The sequence below is a fragment of the Pinus tabuliformis genome, chromosome 7, assembly GCF_031772625.1.
Source record: "Pinus tabuliformis cultivar Carrire ecotype Pingquan chromosome 7, CPIR1, whole genome shotgun sequence".
Taxonomy (NCBI): domain Eukaryota; kingdom Viridiplantae; phylum Streptophyta; class Pinopsida; order Pinales; family Pinaceae; genus Pinus; species Pinus tabuliformis.
Window position 1 is genome coordinate 821,409,644 of NC_142293.1, and position 16,879 is coordinate 821,426,522.

Genomic DNA, 16,879 nt, shown 5'->3' on the forward strand with positions numbered 1-16,879 from the left:
CTGCTTAATAATACAAACCCTTAGTTGCTGCACTGGTTTTCTTGCATTGGGTTTTTCTGGGGACATTTGTCCAAAAATAACGATGTCATGTGTTTTGTATTTCTTTCTTGCTCAATTTCTTGTTTCTGCATATTATTTAAAGTTGTGAAGGCTGCAGTTGTATTTACTTCGATATTTACAGTAGAACACAGTAAATAACTTGCATGGATTAACAAGTAGGAGAAGTAATATCAGTCACTGCAGTTGGAATTCTATTTAGAAATTTCCACACAATGGACACAAGATGTAGGCACATGCCAGGGAAACACCCCCCTTGAGGGGAAAAACCCAGTCAAAGTAATTCTTCCTTTCAATAGTATTCTTTGAGACTCTTCACCCTAGACCAACCCCAGACCTTCCCTCCACACCAAGTCAGCCTCCAGAAGATTGACCTCTTCCCAGCAATTTCGACCATTCAGCAACATGCAGCAGCTAACAGTTTCCAGCAGTAGTCCAACTTGGAAGACTTCGTTCTCCCAATCCAGAGCACGAAACAAAGAGAGGCCACCACCAAAATTCTAATTTTCCTTGACTCCTTAGACTCCCCCAAACTTGCAATCACTTCGGCTTCCCGGCAACAAACTTTCCCAGCATCCTACTTCGCACTTTTGCCCAATAGAGAGAGAATGAGAAGTGATGCTCCAAATGAATTTGAAGTCCTTCCATTTATAGGCCGACTTGATCTTCTCTTAGGCCGACATGGTGTGGAGGTTACATAATTCATATTTGACTCAATACTTAACCCTTTTACATGATTCAAACGCCCAAGGAGGGTCTCTTTAAATGTACAATAATTCTATAGACCCAGAATAAATCCTAGAAGTCCTCAATGGGGACTTTGACCTAAAACATGGTGACCCAATCATGAAACCTATGCTTTAATGAGTCACAATAATAATAATTATTATTATTTTCTTTATTTTTTTGACAAGTACATTACATAATGACTCAAGTACATTATTGAAGATCAAACATAGTTGCTTTTTCCAACACTCCCTCTTAACTAGGGAGGTATTCATAATGTACATATACAATGGAAGATCTCAAACTATATGAACTATGAAGAACTTTAGACACCGCAATGCCATGGACTAGATTCTTAACCAGGGCAATCTATCCAAACAGTTACTTAATAGTTTAGGCACCGCAATGCCATAGACTAGATTCCTGACCAAGGCATTTTATCCAAACATTCACTCAATAGTTTAGGCACCGCAATGCCATGCATTAGATTCCTGACCAGGGAAATCTATCCAAGTGGGACTAAGGTGGAATCAAGCTTTCAACCCCTCTAGGTACCATCAAGCTTACTTGCTAACCACCAACCCAAAATCCAGGTGTGTGTCAGAGCTCAATGACCAACACCACCTTTCCAACTTCGAGACCAAGTCATCAACACAAAAGTGTTAGCCAAATTTCTGCCCAGGCAATGCTTCACTCGCAAAGCCTCAACACTCCTTGATCCAACAGATCAAGGGTATCCAATCTCTCCCAATCAAACTGATTGGTAACCAGCATGCTATCAAATCCTTCGAGAGATTCACCTGTACAATCATAACCCCAATCAATAATATACTTTCACATGTACATACAAACCTCCGGGGTCTTCCTGGCAACAAATGTTGCTTCTCAACTTTCCATAGTAGAACTATCAACCGAATCTTTGACAGAAGATTCTTCAATCATATGTTTTCCTTCCTACTTCATATGCAGCAACATATTTTTCAAACAAATCCTGCTTTCCTTCTTTTAGCAGTACTTCAAAATGCATTCTCCAATTTCCTTTACCTGTTCATGGTCTTCACTCAGAGTTATGGTTGTTAGTCCTGGTCTAGTGCATGACACATGAAGCAGAGAACTTTATCTGACACTCCCTCTCGACCAGGAAGCACCTCTTTATCCGGATTCCCTCTTAATCTTAGGGAGATCTCTTCTATTTATGCTTCCTCCAGGAGATCAGCTTCTTCTTTTCGACATCGGAGAATCTTCCGTGGCTTCCAACCATTTCATCGGAGTTATCATCATGCTTGTCACATCAAGCATCTTCACCAAGTTAAAGATAGTGTACTAGCACAGCTTGCTTGCCACATCGAGCATCTTCACCAAGTTGAAGATTGTGTACCAGCACAGCTTGCTTGTTACATCGAGCATCTTCATCAAGTTGAAGATTGTGTACCTGCACAGTTTAGATAGCAAGTACAACCAAATCTATAGAAGCATGATGTTAGCCATATCAGAATCATGAAAGCATTTCAACTTTGTTCATATCAGATATCCAGACCTAATTACAAACAAGAAACATATACTCTTCAACGTCTTGCTAGGGACTTTGTCATACACCCTAGACTACTTCATAACAACACTCATTCCATCTAGGGTTTCAATATGTCTTCCAAAAATAAGACATACCTTACTACAACATATAGCAAACCCTAGAAACCATTCACACAAATATGGATCTACAAGTCATCTAACAACCTTCCAAAATACATGTGTTAGACTTCTTACTAGGGATTCATACAAATCCTAGATTTCATACAAAATCAATCATTGTCAATCACAACTTAGTCATTAACCTGACTAGCTTCCACTAGGGTTAGTTCCAAACCCCTAGATTTTCAATCAACCATCAATCAATCACTAACATGACCAACTACTACTAAGGTTAGTTGCAAACCCTAGATTTCCGAGCAATCATCATACTCAACCAAAAATTCAAATTTCAACAATTTCTTCACAAATCTCAAATTATCATATAGTCAACATTCATCAAAGATTTCTACTTCGACTAAGGTTCGACTCCAAAACCCTAGAATTCCATTTTCACAAATTCAACAATCTTATACAAATCTCAAATCATCATATTCCAGAGATTTTACTTTGACTAAGGTTTAATTCCAAAACCTTAGATTTCCAATCTCAACAATCATTACATGCATAAATCTCAGATTGTTATATTTCACACTAGACAATGTCACTACTAGGGTTTAACTGCCAAACCCTAGATTTTCATTTTTCAACAATCATCTAATAGATTTCAGATTGTTATATCACACATACTAAAACAACTTTTAACTTCACTAGGGTTTAGCTATAACACCCTAGATTTCCAAACATCAACATCCTAGAATCTCAGACAAGGACTTCATTAAATCCTAAGACTCATGACCATCAATGACTAGGTCAACACACATATCTAGGAATTCATAATCATACATAAGCATATCATAGGTCCAATAACATTAATACATCTGACCAAGACCAAGCTAGGGATTCAACCAAAAGGACATATCTCTATATGCCTAGATTTCATCACCATTTAAATATATTTCATATCATGAGATAGTCAAACCCAACTTCACAAATATCAATAAGAGTTAGACACACAAACATATTGATTATACCAGGGTTTGACTAGACAACACACACATACCAAGCAAATCAATTTTAAGATAGTATAAGGGTCTTGCTCACACATTCCACCAAACCCTAATGAGTTAGGATTCCAATGTAGAACACACATTCCACCAAACCCTAATGAGTTAGGGTTCCAATGTAGAACACACATTCCACCAAACCCCAACGAGCTAGGGTACCAACGTAGAAACATAGCAAACCCTATATTACCAAAAATTCAAAGGTTCCGGGATTTTAGATCTTATTGTTCCATCCTAACAAGTTAGGATTTCCCGATCATAAACAAAATCCCAAACATGAAATCATCAATAAAGACTTCAACTAGCATTTCACAATATCCCTAATTAGTTTAGAGTTTCATACATTCACAACAGCATACCCTTCGGTTAGGGTTTTCCAGAACCTGCCTAGGGATCTAACAAGTCAGATAAGAGTGGGGTGGGTGGATTTATCAAGAGATGAATCACCCAAACAAGAATCACTAGGATTCAATACTGCTAGTCATAACAAGGTTAGTAATAGGTCATCAAATGAATAGTCCTTTCAATCAATGAATTCAAAGCATACATTTGTTTCTTAACTAACCTTTTCTTGAGAGACCCTCCTTCTTGCGGATGTTTTCCCTAATCAAGACAATAGAGGGAGAATGGTGATTAGTATTTAACATAAACAAAACTAAATGAATGCATGAACCCAAAACTGAATATACATGAGATACTTATCTTTTTCCGGAACAATCTCATTAATGGCCAAGAGATCATCCCTAAGTCTAGCTATCTTCACAAAGAAGGTTTCCACAATATCATCTTTAGTCATCTTCGTAGACCTCAACTCATTCTTCAAACTTGCTACTTGACCAATGTTCTTAATAGTGAACAGCTTCGACAAGGCTTCATACATCTCCTGAGCACTCTGATGCTAGCTATGAATGGGACAAGATTGTCTTTTATCCCTTCTACCATCAGTGTCATAGCCACCAATTATAGATTCCTTAATTTCGCTTTGTCGGCATGACTGGCATCTTCTGTAGGCTTCTTTACATTTCCTTTTACCAAATCCAATACCTTGTTCTTCTCGAAGATTAAGTCAATCCTCTTCCGGGACCTGAAGTTAGATGCTCCCCCTTGATTGAGTTAGACATCCTCCTTGAATATAATAGACTCCTTCCCTGAGATAGTGCCTATGAATGGATCTACCTTTTTCTTTCTTCTTCACCAAAGCTCTGAAACCATGTTGGAAAATCAGAAAGGCAGTAAATATTTTCGTGATCTTGATAATTACTTATGATGTTTCTTATTATTATGATTCTTTATATCTTCTTTCTTTAGTTCATCAAACAATTACCAAAAGCAGCAATACGTAAAACAATGGACACAAGATGTAGGCACATGCCAGGGCAAAACCCCCCTAGAGGGGAAAAACCCAGTGAAAGTAATTCTTCCTTTCAATAGTATTCTTTGAGACTCTTCACCCTAGACCAAGACCAAACCTTCTCTCCACACCAAGTCAACCTTCGGAAGATTGACCTCTTCCCAGCAATTTCGACTATGCAGCAACATGCAGCAGCTAACAGCTTCCGGCAATAGTCCAACTTGGAAGACTTTGTTCTCCCAATCCAGAGCATGAAACAGAGAGAGACCACCACCAAAATTTCGATTTTCCTTAACTCCTTAGACTCCCCCAAACTCGCATTCACTTCGGCTTCCCGGCAACAGACTTTCTCAACCTCCTACTTCTCACTTCTGCTCAGCAAACAGATTTTCGCACTTCTGCCCAGTAGAGAGAGAATGAGAAGTGATGCTCCAAATGAATTTGAAGTCCTTCCTTTTATAGGCTTCTTGTGGGGTCAAATGGGTCCTTAGGCCGACTTGATCTTCTCTTAGGCCGACATGGTGTGGAGGTTACATAATTCATATTTGACTCAATACTTAACCCTTTTACATGGTTCAAAAGCCCAAGAAGGGTCTCTTTAAATGTACAATAATTCTATAGACCCAGAATAAATCCTAGAAGTCCTCAATGGGGACTTTGACCTAAAACATGGTGACCCAAACATGAAACCCATGCTTTAATAAATCACAATAATAATAATAATAATTTTCTTTATTCTTTTGACAAGTACATTACATAATGACTCAAGTACATTATTGAAGACCAAACATAGTTACTTTTTCCAACAATTATCTCCATATGTGTCATGCACTAGGTCAGGACTAACAGTCGTATGTCTAGTGTATCACACTGGGGGGGAGATTAGAGGATTGATAAGCATCTAGGACTGGTACTCCTTGAGGATTGGGAATCCAAGATAGGAAGTAGTCCCATGGACTGACACTCTTTGAGGATCTGACAGGGTATCCAAGATAAGAGTGGTCGAAGAGGACTGATATTCTTTGAGGATTGGGAATCCAAGATAAGAATAGTCCTGGAAGGACATACCTGGTGAACATCTGGATGGGGTATGTGCCTTGAGAGGCTGAGGTGTCCATATGTATGCCTCCCAGCGTTGTGCTCTAATCTTGTGGAGAGTTAGAGCTTGTTAGTCAGACAATGTTGGTTATGATGTTGATGCTTAAAGATGGTTTATCAATCTGACTCTTCTTATGAGAATATTTCAATTTGAGAAGTATCCTTGTACCAGTTGTGGAATTATGAATACCTACCTCGTTAAGAAGGAGTGTTAGAAAATGTAACTAGGTTCGGTCTTCATAATGGTTTTTGTACTTATATCATTGTATATTTTATGTAAAAGAAAAAGAAGAAAATTAAATTTTATTATTATTATTTTATTAGATAAGCATGTTCTTCATGCTTCTAGGATTTGTTGAGTCAAAGAGTCAAAGTCCTATTTGGACCTATTGTAAAGAAAAAGGAAAAAGAATTTTTAAATATGTAATTTGGGTCAAAAACTCCTCTAGATGCAAGTCGGCCCTGCCTGTCATGTCAGCCTTGCCCAAAGGACATGTCTATTCGCACCCCTCTGGACAATATAAATAGATGATTATTCGAGCTCATTTGGACACACAAAACTCGCTTGATTGTTTCTAAAATCTCGAGAAGAATGAAAGCCGAAATCTGAAATGGAAGAAGGGTTTGTGGAAGTTCTGCCTTATCATGTCTTTTGTTAAAGATTTGTTGTTGGTCTCTTGCTGATGAATTTGTTGAGAAGAAGAAGGGTTTGACTTGGCATCTAGAGGGTTGGAAATTTTTGTGGTCATGGGTCTTGGATATCTCCCTTTGATCTTATATATAAGGAGAAATTTTTTGGGTTTTTCCCCAGCTTGGAGCCTATATCTTGTGTTCTTTGTTTATGTGATCTTCATGTTTTATATTATGGTAATTGTTTGATGAATGAAGGAAAACATCATAATAAAAATGCCAATGAACTCACAAGTAATTATCATGTAAAGAGAAATCTAATTTAACTGGTAAGCCTCTCGATTTCTCAACAGGATGCACATGAATATCTACGTTTTTTCCAAAATTTGTATATTTGTTTTTTTTTTGGTCAACTAGTTTTTTGGTTGGATTTTTTTTTCCAATTCCCAATTTTGGTGTTGAATGATTCAATTATCGGTTCAGTTCTGATAACATTGGTTCATTGTCCATTGTTCATTTTAGTTTTAATTTTTGAGTCTTGACACTAGATATTGATAACCTTAGACCAAATCTTTGACTTGTCACTTTTACTATTTTTGAGTTTGAGTAATTTCAATTTACTATTTCATTCCAGTCTCTAGACTTTAGTATCTACTATTTTGCTTAGTACAAATGAGATTCTAAAATAATGAATGATGAATATAAATCAATGTATACAATATTTTACTATGTTTATTTCATTGAATAATTTATGATGTATGAATAAATGTATTTCATTATGAACTTGAATTTTAATCATGTTTATAATATATATATATACACCCCATCATCCCCCCTTCCCTCCCGAATTTCTCTAAAATTTGTGGTTGCTCCCACACATCCCTCTTTGTGTCTCCTCGTTCCCACATCCCCCCATCCCGGAAACTTGGTGGAACATTGATATTAATTGTTGATCTCAAGCAAGGTAAGATCTAATGATCCAGGTGGATCTTGGTGGCCACCTGCCAAGTCCACCTGGACCCCCACCATTGTTTCTCTTAGCATTTTCAATTTCCTTAATTGTAGCACAACTTACTATTTTTAGCAGTTTTTCGGGTCCTGAACTTCCGGAGCCGTTTTGAGGCCCTAAACGACGTTTTTTGGGAAATCTGAGGCAACATGTTGCCTCTCAAAGTGGTAGTGCTCGGATAGATCTTTCTAACGAACTATTGTACGCGTCAAACCGAGATCGTATGCCAAAGTTACGACCCCGGGAAATTGATGTACCAATTTACCCAAATGGGGCCCACAGTTTGGTGTTTCATCTTCTAGGGTTAGGTTTTGGAATGTTAAGGGTTTTCCATTGTTTCTCAACAATAAATAGGCCTTCGAGCCTCATTGTAAGACAGTTCAAAGGCATGTAGCCACCACATCTCTTCTCAGAGATAAGCTACCATCACCCTAGCTGGTTTATTTCCATTACTGTTTGTAAGCATATTTCAGTGTTTTACATTAATGAAGTGAAGTATTATTTCCACTGCATATCTGTGTTTATGGTTATCTCTGTAATTTGTTGCGTTCCTGTTTAAGTCTGGATCAGTGGTATCAGACCGGTCTGCTTTTTCGCTGTTTTTCTTTGCATGTCCCCAACGAGGTCGAGATATAAGGAGTCAGGGCTTGAACTGGTCGAACCTTTGCGAGACCAGCCTCGCAAATCCCGACAGCCTCCTATGGCGGATGAAAAGAAAGACGAGGGGGCAGGAGATCCTATCAAAATCTTGCTCGAAGAAGCCCTCGAGCGACAACGGAACGCAATGATGGACAGTTTTGCCCAAATCCTTCAGCGGCTACCCAGAAGCAACGCATCGGCTTCCAGCAGCTACTCTGGAAACGCCACACCCTTTAAGGTACAAGTTAATTTTGAAATCCCCATATTTAAGGGTCAGATAGATGCAGATGTCGTAGATAAATGGTTAAATCTGCTGGAGGGTTATTTTTCTATTCATGAATTTTCAAGTCGGGAAAAGATTGTTTTCGCTCTTCTCAAAGCAGCCCCCCACGTCAAGGACTGGTGGGAAACCTACTGCGAGCAGAAGGATGAAAATACCGGCTCACTATTTTCAGCCGCACCCACCTGGAATTCATTCCGGGATGCCATCAAGGAGCAGTACTACCCTGTCGGAAGCTATGAGGATGAATACATAAAATGGACCACGCTGCGGCAGGGAAGGGACCAAGACGTGCCGGAGTTCACCAATCTTTTCCATACCCTTCGCACAAAGTTGGGTATCAAGGATACGGAGCAGCATTTGATACTCAAATACCGCGGCTGCCTGCACAAGTACATCCAGGAAGAAATACAATTCCTGAACATCTCCTCGCTCGGCACAGCGTACCGATATGCCGTCAAGGTCGAGCAGAAGTTTAAACAAAAGAAGCGAGACTTTGGATCTGCGAATCTGAAGCAAGGGAAAGGTGCCCCTAAAACACAGAACAAAGGACAAAGCCAAGGCGGGGCAGCCCAAGACAACCCGCCAAAGCTGCAGGCAAAGAACAGCGTCGCGAAGACGAAAAAGGACACGGGAAAATGGTGTGAGTTCCATAAGAGCTCCACTCACAACACTAGTGAGTGTCGGGCCAAGCAATCACTGGTGGTTGAGCTAAAGGTTCCAGAATCAAATGCATGTTCCGACTCTGAGTCAGAACCCGACAAGGGGAATGACAAAGGGAAGCAAATCATTGACGCGGATCCCAACGCCACTGTTGCTACCGCCAAGATCCAGAAAAATGAACCCGAAGATCCAGAGGAGGAGGAGCGTCTCTTCCACTCCCAGATGTGGATAAAGGGCTCTTCGCTACAGTTCATTGTCGATAGCGGGAGCCAAAAGAACCTCATTTTGGCAGAGGTCGTGAAGCGGTTGGGCTTACCGACCACAGCACATCCACAACCATACACCATCGGGTGGCTTCACCAAGGACAGGATCTTCGCGTGAGCCAGCAATGTCGCCTTCCGTACAACATCAAGCCCTTCACGGATGAGGTATTGTGTGACATTGCTCCCCTTGAAGTTTGTGATGTATTATTAGGACAACCATACTTGTGGAAGCGACATGCTGTGTATGAATCAAGGCCCCGTGTTGTTATTGTTACATTGGGGAATAAGTTGTACAAGATACCAGAGGTAGCACCACCTACTACCATCTCTTTGATTACCGCAAAACAATGCAGTAAGCTCATTTCCAAGACTGGGAAATTTGTTTTCCTGATGATACGCCCTCAAGGAAAGAAGAAGATGGTGGCCACAGCCTCCAGACAGGACCCCTCCGCACGACAACTACAGATGGATAAGGTCGTGAAGGAGTACGAGGACATCTTCACCTCCCCCGCAGGGGTTCCTCTGCACTGTCAGGTCAAGCACTCCATCGATCTGACCCCAGGTGCGCCGCTACCCAATGGACCAATTTATCGGCGCTCCATTCTAGAGAACGATGAAATCAAGAGGCAGATTCAGGAGCTGCTGCAGAAAGGTCACATCCGTCCGAGTTCATTGCCTTGTGGGAGCCCGATCGTGTTGGTACAGAAGAAGGATGGGACTTGGAGACTCTGTATTGACTATCGGGCGCTGAACTAGATCACTGTCCGTAATAGGTACGCGATCTCGCGAATTGATGACCTCTTGGACCAACTAAAGGGGGCAAAATATTTCAGCAAGATCGATCTGAAGTCAGGATATCACCAGGTACCAATCGAACCCTCTAATGTGTGGAAGACTGCCTTCAAAGCGAAGGAGGGCCTCTTCAAATGGTTGGTTATGCCTTTCGGATTGACGAATGCTCTTGCAACCTTCATGAGGCTAATGGATGACATCTTGCGGCCATTCACCAACTCATTTGTAGTGGTATACTTGGATGACATTCTGATCTTCAGCCAGAGTTGGGAAGAGCACCTCCACCACATCCGACAGGTTCTTCAAACACTGCGGCAACACAAGCTATGTGTCAATTTGGAGAAATGCACTTTTGGCATGACCCAGGTTTAGTATCTGGGATACATTATTGATGAACAGGGGGTGCATGTGGATCCGGCCAAGATCCAAGTCATTCGGGATTGGCCATCTCCAACCACTCTGACAGAGCTCCGCAGCTTTCTGGGTCTTGCCAACTTCTACCGCAGGTTCGTGTTGGGGTTTTCTCATATCACTTGGCCCTTGAGTCAAGTCACCAATGGAGGAGCGAAAGCGAAATTCTTGTGGTCTGAATCTCAACAGAAGGCATTCATAGAGTTGAAAGATCGCCTCTGCACGGCACCAGTGCTCGCATTACCAGATTTACAACAACCATTTGAGGTCGAGACAGATGCCTCTGACTATGCTATTGGGGCAGTCCTTACTCAACACGGGCATCCAGTGGCATATCACAGTGAAACACTTTCAGACACTGTCCGGAAGTATCCCACTTATGATAAGGAGATGTATCCCATTGTGCAGGCCTGCCGACAATGGAAGCATTACATTTTGGGGAAGGAAACGGTCATCCACACAGACCACCGACCCTTGCAGTGCATACAGACCCAAGGGAAATTGCAGAATGATCGCCATCAGAAGTGGTCTACATATCTGCAACAGTTCCATTTGAATATCAAGTATAAGAAGGGCAACACCAATAATGTTGCAGATTGCCTCAGTCGACCACCAATCATGGCGTTAACCACCATGCTCAACTCTTGTGGGCACGAGACTTCTGATTGGCCACTTCTCTACAAAAGCGACCCAGAATTTGGCCACACATACCAAACACTCTTGGGGGGTCGGCATGTTCCAGATTTTCACCTCCAAGATGCCCTGTTATGCCACCTGGGTCACCTTTGTGTTCCTTCAAGCGAGCGTGCCAAGATGATTTGGGAAGCACACTACAGTCGGGCTGCTGGGCATTTCGGGTCGAGAAAACGGTGGCAGTACTACAAAAGTATTTCTATTGGCCAAATCTTCGACAGGATGTCGGGAAGTACATCAGATCATGTACTACCTGTGCCATTGCCAAACCAACCATCAAGAAGCAAGGCCTCTATACCCCGCTGCCTACCCCTAGTCGACCTTGGGAATCCATCTCCATGGATTACATGTCAGGCCTTCCTTCCATTAAGCATGGAAATGATTGTGTTTTTGTGGTCGTCGACAGGTTCTCGAAGATGGCCATTATGGCGGCCTGCAAAAAGAATATCACAGCAGAAGCCACTGCTAAACTCTTCTTTGAACGAGTGTGGGTGCACTTTGGGATCCCACAGTCTATCATCTCAGATCGGGATATTCGATTCCTCAGTACATTTTGGTCCAGTCTCTGGTCAATGCTGGACACCAAACTCACTAAGTCCACAGCCTTCCATCCTCAAACTAATGGCCAAACAGAGGTTGTCAATCGAATTATTGTACACATTCTGCGCATGTACAACTCAAAGCATCCATGCACATGGGACGAGAGCCTCCCCTATGTTCAGCACAGCTACAACCGAGCTCTTCACAGCTCGACTGGCCACAGCCCTTTTCAGGTGGGCTTGGGATTCCAGCCACTATGCCCCATTGATGTGGCTATGCCACTTGCAGCTACTCACACAGATTCGGCTCATGTCCAGTCCGAAGCAGATAAGGCAACCAGCTTCATTGAGCACATCCAACATATTCGCCAGCAGGTCCATGACATTCTGGAGAAATCAAATGCCAAGTAAAAGCAGCGACACGATCAACATCGAGTGCCACACAAGTTTCAGGTGGGCGACAAAGTCTGGTTGCATTTGCAAAAGGAACACCTTACTGGAGCCTATCGGAAACCGAGACCACTCCGATATGGTCCTTACACCATTACTAAGGCTGTGGGAGACAATGCATTTGAGCTCAGCATTCCCCCATTCCTTGGCCTACACCCAGTGTTCAATGTGGACCGCCTTCGGCCATACTTTCCACCATTGCTAGACACATCCGACATTGCAGAACAGCTCACACCCACAGAATTAAATCCAGATTGCATGGAACAAGCTACAACTGATCGGATCATTGACACACAGATCAAGAACACTCGCCAACAGAATATCCAACTGTATCAAGTTGTCAAAGCAGGCCAATTCCTTCACCAGGGCAAGTGGCTCACCAGGGACCAAGTTCAGCGAAAGTTTCCTCATCTCATGGAGGAACTCAACACAATGGGGACCATTGCTTCCTAAGGGGGGAGGAATGATCCAGGTGGATCTTGGTGGCCACCTGCCAAGTCCACCTGGACCCCCACCATTGTTTCTCTCAGCATTTTCAGTTTACTTAATTGTAGCACAACTTACTATTTTTAGCAGTTTTTCGGGTCCTGAACCTCTGGAGCCGTTTTGAGGCCCTAAATGACGTTTTTTGGGAAATCTGGGGCAACATGGGTCCATGGACCCATGTTGCCTCCCAAAGTGGTAGTGCTCGGATAGATCTTTCTAACGAGCTATTGTACGCGTCAAACGGAGATCATATGCCAAAGTTACGACCCCGGGAAATTGATGTACCAATTTACCCAAACGGGGCCCACAGTTTGGCGTTTCATCTTCTAGGGTTAGGTTTTGGAATGTTAAGGGTTTTCCATTGTTCTCAACAATAAATAGGCCTTCGAGCCTCATTGTAAGACAGTTCAGAGGCATGTAGCCACCACATCTCTTCTCAGAGATAAGCTACCATCGCCCTAGCTGGTTTATTTCCATCACTGTTTGTAAGCATATTTCAGTATTTTACATTAATGAAGTGAAGTATTATTTCCGTTGCATATCTGTGTTTATGGTTATCTCTGTAATTTGTTGCGTTCCTGTTTAAGTCTGGATCATCTAGTCTCAACCGTCAATCACTTTGGAGAGTTAGGGTTAATGGATTCAATCGTAACTCAAGATTATAGATGCAAGGCTAGATGAGGGAGAAAACAACAAAAGAGAGACACTAAGTGAGTGAGTCACAAAGAACAATGATTCAAGGAAAACACAACAACAGTGATAAAAGATCTTCATCCAGTGTTCAGGCTAAAGGAGAGTGCAAGCAGAGATTACGGTAGGAGAGATCATCCACCAGATCGACTAGGGAGCAGGGTTGTAGAGTACAGGTCTGCAGCAAGTTGTACAGCAGCAGGTATAGTAAATCACGTGAGTTGTACAACAAATCCTCCATGGCCATACAACAGTTCGAGGGGGTGATCCATTGATTTTCTAAGGGTTGTACAGGTCGTACATGTGCCTACTAAATTCAGAAATATTTTATTGTAGTTTGTATTTTTCATCAGAGGGCCCTTTTCCCAATAACGGAGCCCTTGTATGCTGAGATATTATTTTAATCAACACATGATTTGAAGGGAAAAAAAATATATATGTGCATGTGTTGAAACGGGTTAATTTGCTTCCGTTGAAATTTTATTTTTTATCGGTGAAAATCCCCAATATTGCATTTTATTCAGTAAGTTGTAAAACTAATTAACAAGAAGGAATTTACTAATTAACTAATTAACAACAGCAAGTTGACAGTGGGCTCAAGAGAACTGCCAGGTAAGCACCCTATTGTTTGTGATATTTAAGGAGGGCTGGTAAAGCCTTAGTTTGCTAGAGCAGTGTAGACAAGGGTGCAGTAGGTGTATATATTTTGGCAGGAAAGGCTTAGAGGACAAACCCTCAGCCCTGGGTGATTTGGCCCCTTGGTCAAAGGGTTAGACCTGATATTTGGCATTGTACAAGGCCACATTCCCTGGTACGGGAGCCCTGTGGATTCTCTTATTAACGGAATTGTAAGAAATCAGTTTGGGCATAGATTATTGTGTACTATACATTGATCTAATTGCTGGTATATTCCATCGTGCAAAGTTTTTGAAGTTAGGCATTTTCAGTGTGTTTATGTTTTCTGTCTAAACATAGACCAGACCTGGAGTGCATGGAACTCTAACAGTTCTCTCATGATTTCTCCGGGTGAAGAATTTGAAAAGAGTGCCACCCGAATCTTAAACCTAGCTCACAATAATGATATGACCTACCAATTCAGTGCAATTTTAAAATTAAGACTAGACAATCCTTATTATAATCAAACACTACAGATTTCATAGTTAACAAAAGAAAATTCGCATTACAATCAAAGAAGTAGGGGACTGATCTTCACCCCTCAGCCTTTTCACCACAGGGTACCAACTTTCAAATACAAGAATAACCGAAATTTCACCAAATCGCAATCCAGATTTCATGCCAGAATAAACTACATATGCCAGTCATTTCCACTACATTTACACTGTGCAGTCAATATAATTTTTAATTGATCACTTTGCTTCAAAAACTTTGTGACAGTGCCTAGTGATGAGCTCAAAACCCCTAATAAGTTAACAGTCCTCTTAGTTACGTTAAAATGAACCAACCAATATACTTGAGATGAATTAAGAACTCAGGTCAATTTTTACCTTGATTAACATCTTATTAAAGCAGCACCTAACTAATCGATTGGAGAGTCTGCGAGATTACACCCCACACACATAGTACAGGCAAAAAAAAAACTTCTCCTATAAACGAGAAAACGTAAATGATTCAACGATGGCATATGCGTATGCTCCTCATTTTTGCAAGATAGATGACCTTTCAAAATACAAAAAGCGCCATTCAAACTATATATAAAAAGATGAAATAAAAGTAGTATGGAGATTGAATTAATACCTCCAGGTGATGGACCTGAGCTCAACTGCATCAGACTCGGCAGCGATACGGCCAGCTAAATCCTCGGTTTCAGAGCAGTAGAAGAGGCACACCTTCTTCTTCCCACCACCAGCCGCAATGCCTAATATTTGGTTGGTCTCGGTTCGAGTCGCATCCAGCGCAGTTGCTGCCAGAGGGATTGCCATAGTAATTCCCGCATTGCTTTGATCTGTACGCAGTTTATTTGAATTCGTTGAATCCTCGGGGGAGGCTGCGGTGGTATGTGGCAAGGCTTTGCAGGAGAGAGATATTGGTCTGGTTTTCAATGTGTAATCGACATTTATTGTCGGGCGATACTGTTTCAGTTGCGGCAATTTCTGAATTTCCCATATCGTGAAATCAGTACTGCACTTACTGAAAACAGTATTCTTATATTCACTAACGAATGAAAATGGTCCCATGGATCGAAATGAATGTGAAATTGTGAATCTGTGGCCTTACTAATTTGGTTAGGATTTGAATGCCCAGGGCAATGTGCTGCTGTTACATTTCATGGGGACTCCAGAGACAAGGAGAGTAACTAGGCTACTATACACTGTATGTTGCATATAAGATCGTCAGCAACTGCTTTTGATGTCGTGAAAATTACGCACAGAGTGAGCAGAAGAAACATTTGCCCCGCTGTCCTTAAATACGCTCAACATCTAATGTTTCGGGTTTAAAGTTCAGTTTTGGAGTATACAGTTGTTGTTTTATTTGGAAGACAGTTTGCTTGTAGTTACGTCTCACATATTCGCATTCGGGCATTGTTTGTACGATATATGCATACTCAACTCTCTCGAAATTGTTTGTACGACTATGTTTGACATGAATTTGATTGGTGTCATAGAAAGAAAGAAGAAATTATTTTAATGTCTACGAGGCTAAAGATAGTTTATGGGACAGATTGCTTATTCATCTGGTTGATGTATTTGGTTTTTTTTGTGAAGCTTCACAATAAATGCTCCCATCTTCTCAACAAACCCATCGTTAAATAGATTATCCCAAGAGCTAGCTGCCAGCGTATCTGCATAACTTTCCCTGTTGTCTTTGAAGGCCTCACATTCTAAAATGAAATGTTTTTCTGTTTCCACTTTTCCGGAAGAACAAAAAATGCATACCCTTTCCTCCCACACTTCCTTTGGCCTTTTCCAGCGCCCTGTTTCACAACGGAGTTGATGAGAATTAGTCCTTAACTGAGCAATAAGAATTTTGGCTCTCCAAGAGATATTGGCCTCTATATATGCTTTTGGTTGATGATTATGAGTGGGATTAAACACTTCAATATAGTAATTTTTCTTTCTTCCTAGCTCCTTCTCCCAAGTACGTTTGTGGAACTTTTACATAACAAAAGCTTTTATCTCTTTGTTGTTTATGGGGCATGCGTTCAAGCAAATATCCCATTTACTAAACCATTTGTTATTTTGCTGCATCCAAGTTTTTTTGCTCTTGCACAATCTATCATTAAAGACAACCTTAGGCCATCTACCCTCTTCCATTTGCTCAATTTTTTTTAAATACCTTATGACTCGCACCATAGCAATTGCTTCAATAGGAGCAGTCCCTGTTTCACTTAACAAGATATCATAAGGAACTGCACTTTTAATCTTAAATCTGTTTGTAATCAAACGCTTT

At 41.2% G+C, this 16,879-nt stretch overlaps 1 protein-coding gene across 1 annotated transcript in view; it reads right to left on the reverse strand.

Annotated features, from left to right (window-relative positions):
• Nucleotides 1-15,991, reverse strand: part of LOC149250128 (ribose-phosphate pyrophosphokinase 4-like) — a 187,264-nt gene extending 171,273 nt beyond the window's left edge. The window contains exon 1 of the mRNA XM_089456395.1: nucleotides 15,227-15,991. Within this exon, the coding sequence (XP_089312521.1) occupies nucleotides 15,227-15,666 (440 nt within the window). The 5' untranslated portion in view covers nucleotides 15,667-15,991. The remainder of the gene's footprint in view (nucleotides 1-15,226) is intronic.
• Nucleotides 15,992-16,879: the final 888 nt, after the last annotated feature.